Source organism: Sinocyclocheilus rhinocerous, unplaced genomic scaffold (genome assembly GCF_001515625.1).
Source record: "Sinocyclocheilus rhinocerous isolate Xijiao unplaced genomic scaffold, SAMN03320098_v1.1 scaffold1, whole genome shotgun sequence".
NCBI lineage: Eukaryota > Metazoa > Chordata > Actinopteri > Cypriniformes > Cyprinidae > Sinocyclocheilus > Sinocyclocheilus rhinocerous.
In genome coordinates, this window is record NW_015638974.1 from 783,595 (window position 1) to 789,972 (window position 6,378).

Genomic DNA, 6,378 nt, shown 5'->3' on the forward strand with positions numbered 1-6,378 from the left:
CAAAAAAAAAAAAAAAAAAGCAGTAATGTACAGTCAGCCTGTCGTCATTGAAAAAAGACCCTGACATGGTGGTCTTGTATCATCCTGAAATGGTTTATTTTTCAATAATAACTGGCTAACTGTACATAAATGCCTGTGAAATATTACTTTGAGTTGAAAAATGTATATATTATAATGTTTGAATGTGACAAGAAATGAATTTAGTTACATGGCAAAACAGACAGATAAGTTAGCATTGAAAGGGCAAAAACGCTGTCCACATTAATGCTGCGATTAACCAACTACACTCTAAAAAATGCTGGGTTAAATACAACCCAGTGCTGGGTAAAATAGGGACAAACCCAGCAATTGGGTTGTTTTGACTCACATGAACCAAGCAATCATAGTGCAAAAATAGAAGCATTGCCTCATCTCACATCATATTTTTGCAATATTTGCTTTGTTTGATTTGGTCACACTTTAGTTTGGGGACCAATTCTCACTACGACTTCTGCCTCAATAAACTTCTAATTGGCTGCTGATTAATATTTAGTAAAGTAATTGTTAAATTTAGGTATGGGGTAAGATTAAGGGATCTAAAATATGGTCATGCAGAATAAAGCAGCCATTTAAAATCTTTGAACAGAATAACAGAGACTGCTGCACACCAAAGAATATGATACAACATATAAGTATTTTTGGAACATCAGTCATCAAAGCTTGGTAAACACTGGTCATAGACACTGAGATGTACCTTTAATTTCACCAAACTGATTGCTCACTAGAAAACCCCAAAGATCATGTTTTATCTGTTGTGATATCTATGTGGGTGAGTTGTTTACTTATTTTTTAATTAGTCTTCCCACTAACACCATCATTTTGTTCATTCAGACTGATTCGTGAACGCGGAACATGCACGAAAACAAGAGGCGGGATTTATCACATGAACCAAGCAATCATAGTGCAAAAATAGAAGCATTGCCTCATCTCACATCATATTTTTGCAATATTTGCTTTGTTTGATTTGGTCACACTTTAGTTTGGGGACCAATTCTCACTACGACTTCTGCCTCAATAAACTTCTAATTGGCTGCTGATTAATATTTAGTAAAGTAATTGTTAAATTTAGGTATGGGGTAAGATTAAGGGATCTAAAATATGGTCATGAAGCATGTGGGTAAATGCAACAGCAAAGGAAATTCCTTGTGTGCAGTAAACATACATCACTATGTAGGTCTTGGCATGATTGTGTTCAGCAAGACAAAATAATAGGCCTACTCATCTTCCAGGTGCAGTGAACACATGTTCTATATTTGCAGGCCCAAAGCAGTAAACACAACTCCCCATTCCTCACACCTTCTTACAATCAAATGCCTAAGCAATTTTCAAAATGTTATGTACGTGCACCCTGCAGTATCACTGAGATTTTCCATGCATGATTTGTGTATGTGTGGGACAGGTATGTGGGGGTGGGCAGGCCATTCCCATGAATCAGCAGTAGTTCAGGTCATTGACAGACGCAGACTTGTCGCAGTGAAGCTCGCATCGCAAAGCATCAGTGTTTGACATCAAAAGGAGCCATGCAGACTGAGAGACATCTCCTTCAGGTTAATGGATTGGGTGAAAACTAAAGAGGCCAAGCTAAGTGTCTCCAGAGCCCATTCAGGTTTGCGCGCATCTTGTCTTCAGAGACCTCATTCAAGCAATGCGTTTGTTTGCAAGTGTAAAATATTCAAATTGTCATGCATTTGCATAGATTTCTATTTTGAAATGATGTCTTACAATGTGCAATTGTCAAACAAAAGGTAATTTAATATATCTATAAAATATTAATTATTCCTCAAAAGCCTGCTTATTAGATTCCAGAGTAGTGGTGGAAGATCGGAATCATTTCTGTGAATCGGTTCTTGCGAACAGTTTGTTTCAAAGCATACAGTCGTTTAAAAATGATTCAATTATTCATTGCGTCAAGACATAGTGTGGATTCTGACATTTCGACGTGACATTAAAAATGCACCTAAACATTTTTTAAAATATGCATGTAGCACATACATATTGCTGTTTATTATGGGTTTTTCCCCCGGTTCAGTCTGTTGCAAGCACGATTGAGTTCATGCATTTACATAAATTTATATAAAACTTAAATGCATTTATATAAATATAAATAGTGATGGGAGATCTGACTCATTTCAGTGACTCAGTTTGAGAACAGTTTGTTTCAAAGGAGTGTTTAAAAAATTATTCAATTGTTCATTTGTGTCATGCATAATTGACAGTCCCCCCCCCCCATATTATATTATAAATGATCTGAAACATTTTTTAGAAATTGTATGTAGCACATACTGTAATGATGTTTAAATTTTTTCCCAGTTTCGTCTGTTGTACATTCAGCACATAAAAAACATAAATGCATTTATATAAATGTAAATATACTTTAAATCTCAAAGACGTTTAATTCATTACATTTTAACATTTTGGCCAAACAAGTAACCTTCCCCATCAAATGCTCTTGGTATCAGTTCTCTCATTCGTTCTCATTGGCTTATTAGGAACATGTTGGAAAGAGACCGTTCTCAGTTCAGTGAATCAGTGAGTTGTTGACTCGGACCGATTCAGTCCAATTCAAAATATTAATTATTCCTCAAAAGCCTGCTTATTAGATTCCAGAGTAGTGGTGGAAGATCGGAATCATTTCTGTGAATCGGTTCTTGCGAACAGTTTGTTTCAAAGCATACAGTCGTTTAAAAATGATTCAATTATTCATTTGCGTCAAGACATAGTGTGGATACTGACATTTCGACGTGACATTAAAAATGCACCTAAACATTTTTTTAAATATGCATGTAGCACATACATATTGCTGTTTATTATGGGTTTTTCCCCCGGTTCAGTCTGTTGCAAGCACGATTGAGTTCATGCATTTACATAAATTTATATAAAACTTAAATGCATTTATATAAATATAAATAGTGATGGGAGATCTGACTCATTTCAGTGACTCAGTTTGAGAACAGTTTGTTTCAAAGGAGTGTTTAAAAAATTATTCAATTGTTCATTTGTGTCATGCATAATTGACAGTCCCCCCCCCCCATATTATATTATAAATGATCTGAAACATTTTTTAGAAATTGTATGTAGCACATACTGTAATGATGTTTAAATTTTTTCCCAGTTTGGTCTGTTGTACATTCAGCACATAAAAAACATAAATGCATTTATATAAATGTAAATATACTTTAAATCTCAAAGACGTTTAATTCATTACATTTTAACATTTTGGCCAAACAAGTAACCTTCCCCATCAAATGCTCTTGGTATCAGTTCTCTCATTCGTTCTCATTGGCTTATTAGGAACATGTTGGAAAGAGACCGTTCTCAGTTAAGTGAATCAGTGAGTTGTTGACTCGGACCGATTCAGTCCAATTCGTGAATGAATCGTTCAGGCCGGTTTTGTGAATCCATTGAACAGTGCTGACTTGAACGTGTCTGGAGAGGCTGTGTAAAAAGCCAACAATTTTAAAGAATCTTCGAACCCTTTACATTGACACAAACTCACACGCACTAATAATTAATCGCATTTTTGAATCATAGAGCGTTTCTGCTCTTCAGACGTAAGATGCGTGGGGGAGGGAAGCGCGCGAGGTCCATTTTTACGCCCTCGTGCCTCGCTTGTCATAAACCCTTGAATGATATACATAGCAAAATAAAATAAAGAGAAATTCGACCGTAAAACATTCGAAAACGACAAAAGGCACTTAGATACTTTCGAGGGAGGCAACCTGCGGTTTCATTTGCCATTGTGCAGATGCTGCTAAAACGGGGCCATCGTTTTATGGCCTCTCCTCCTCCGTTACTGTGGAAACCATCATCATGCTGCTCCCGCGAATGCCAATTATCACATCCCCCGAAAAACCGGTTTACATAACCACCATCTTCCCAACGCATAGTTTGCACACCTAGACAGCCAGAACCAAAATGTGCCACAGTTGAGACTCACTAGAAGCAAAGTGCTTGAATGATAAACCGATTGTTTGCCAACATCCAGCCCCCGGTCCTTTCGAAGGTTGCGTAAACAGATAGCACACCAGCGTTAATAATAGAACATATGTAAGCAGGCGAATAGGAATAACACACAGAACGTGCCATAAAGCTCCTGTAATATTTAACGCGGCATGACTGGAGGATGAATGAATAATGGGGAGGGAAACTAGCAGCCCTATGATCACACTTGTGCATGGGGGGGCTAATTCATAACAGCATCCAGATTATAATATATAAGAAATAAATTAGTTCAAGTGGGGAAAAACTCCATATTGACTTACAGCAATTTGTTATGGCGAAGCTGTTAGCCACCTCCAGGTTATCAATGTGAGGAGTGAGGCGGAACTCGCCCGTGCCGAACTGAACCATTCCGATCCGAAACGCGCTGTACTCTTGATCTGCTCCTCTGGGGAACAGGCCACCTGAGAAAATAATACATTAAAACACGATTCAAAATTAAATCATGTGAAGAATCTCGTCTCATATTCCAAATTTAGACATAATATATCGCTTTATCGCGAAAATCTCACACGGCACATAAGAAAAAAAAGACGTTTGGTATGTAATTTCTGCTATCAGACGTTTCAAGTCGAGATTTGATGCCTGTGATCTAAAGGCGTAGACAGGTGAAGTGCGCTCACCGATTTGGACGCTTGGAGATCCGCCGAGCGCCAGTCCCCATAACGCGAGGAAGAGGAGACCCGACAAAATCATCGTCTTCTGCTTATCCACGCGCCCGCATCCACCAAACGCGCACTGTTCACAAAACAGCGGACACAATATAGAGTCGACACATGTTAAAATTGTTACACAGTTAAAACGCAGAGGCTCTCGTTAGACAGCGGTGCTGGTGAGCGAAAGAGCGGGCGCGATGATGCGGGAGTCTTGCCCTCCTCCTTTGCGGCTCCGTCCCTGAGAATCGTTTCAACTCCGCGGACACGGTAAGAATACTGATGAAGACGAAAAAAGCCGAGCGGAGCCGAAGCTGCTCCTGTTTTGAGCGCGCGCTCGCGCTGGGACTTTGGCTCAGCTGCTGTGGGTAATAGGATTGCGATTCGTCGATCTTATTCATTAGTGTAATATATGTCGCGTGATTTCTTATGGTTATGAATTTATTGAATTAGAAAAGGCCTAATGTGTGTCCACTAGAGTCAGAGTGGTGACAGATGTTTCCCTGTAATCCAATACACTCTAAAAAAAATGGTGCTATATAAAATAGGTGCTAAATAGCACTAAAAGTGGTTCCCCTATGATTACAAGCCAAAGAACCACTTTTAGTGCTATTTGGGCAAAAAAAAAATTATATCTTCAAGAAATAGACTGTTTTTTAATGTTGTTTTAACCCTTTCCCTAACTAAACTAAGAGGCTAAGAGAGAGATAAAGAACCTTTAAAGAACTATACAGGGGCTTACAGGTTTTACGGTAGTGGTGCTATATAGCACCTTAACCACTCCAAAGAACCGCTGAAGAACCTTTTTTTTTTTTAGAGTGTAGGTTTGGGCTCCCCATTTTCGGAAATACATGTAATGAACAGCTTAACTAGCCCGGGCTAATCAATAACTGACATACACGTATTACACATATTACTATCTAGAATAGACTCCTTTTTTCAGACCAAAGACCTTTTGGTGGGTAAAGAACCAACAAATGGACCCCTGTATAAAATTGAGTGTTGCATCTTAAAGGAAGAGTTCACCCAAAAATGAAAACGTGCACTTTTCACTTTTTCCACAAAAAAAATTCTCCTAATCTGTTCCAGTGAAGAAAAAATCAATCTACATGTTGGATGGACCGAGGATGTGTACATTTTCAGCACATTTTAATTTCTGGGTGAAATAATCATTTAAGTCTAACATTTTGTATAAAATAATCATTTATCTGACTGATTAACATATTTATTTACATTATAATTGGGCTTAATACATTTTACTGTAGAAGAGAAAATAAAACATTTAGCTGAATTTCTTCACTGTATTGGTTGATGTTAACTTAATATTTTTGTTTGTTTGTTTAGCACATATTTCAATTTTTCCACAAAATGTGTATGAGATTAAACATCTTGGTTCTAGAGAAATGGGCCAGTACAAAAAATCTGACCCTGGATCTCCTTGTGCTTGTGAGCTTTTATGTAAAGTAGCCTACGGTATGCACGTTACCTACTTTTCAAACAACAAAAGTAGAACTGAAAATAAAGTGTAGTTCTAATAAACAACATTGCAATTTAGGTCACAATGATAAGGCATTTATCATATCAAACAAATGTGCAGACATTTTAAACCAAGAATATGGCACAGTATCGGTATACAGCCAATTATAAGTAAACCACTGACTTCAACGAACCATAAAACAAAACAAGT

The 6,378-nt window shown here is 37.6% G+C and overlaps 1 protein-coding gene across 2 annotated transcripts in view; it reads right to left on the reverse strand.

The window, feature by feature from the left end:
* The window catches only part of LOC107750427 (glutamate receptor 2-like), a 25,520-nt gene extending 20,572 nt beyond the window's left edge, over nt 1–4,948 (reverse strand). For both annotated transcript variants that reach the window (XM_016565791.1, XM_016565792.1), the window contains exons 1-2: nt 4,662–4,948; nt 4,302–4,442 (exon numbers count right to left, since the gene is read on the reverse strand). In XM_016565791.1, coding sequence (XP_016421277.1) covers nt 4,302–4,442; nt 4,662–4,734 — 214 coding nt within the window. In that variant the 5' untranslated portion in view covers nt 4,735–4,948. The remainder of the gene's footprint in view (nt 1–4,301; nt 4,443–4,661) is intronic.
* Between the last annotated feature and the right edge of the window lie 1,430 nt (nt 4,949–6,378).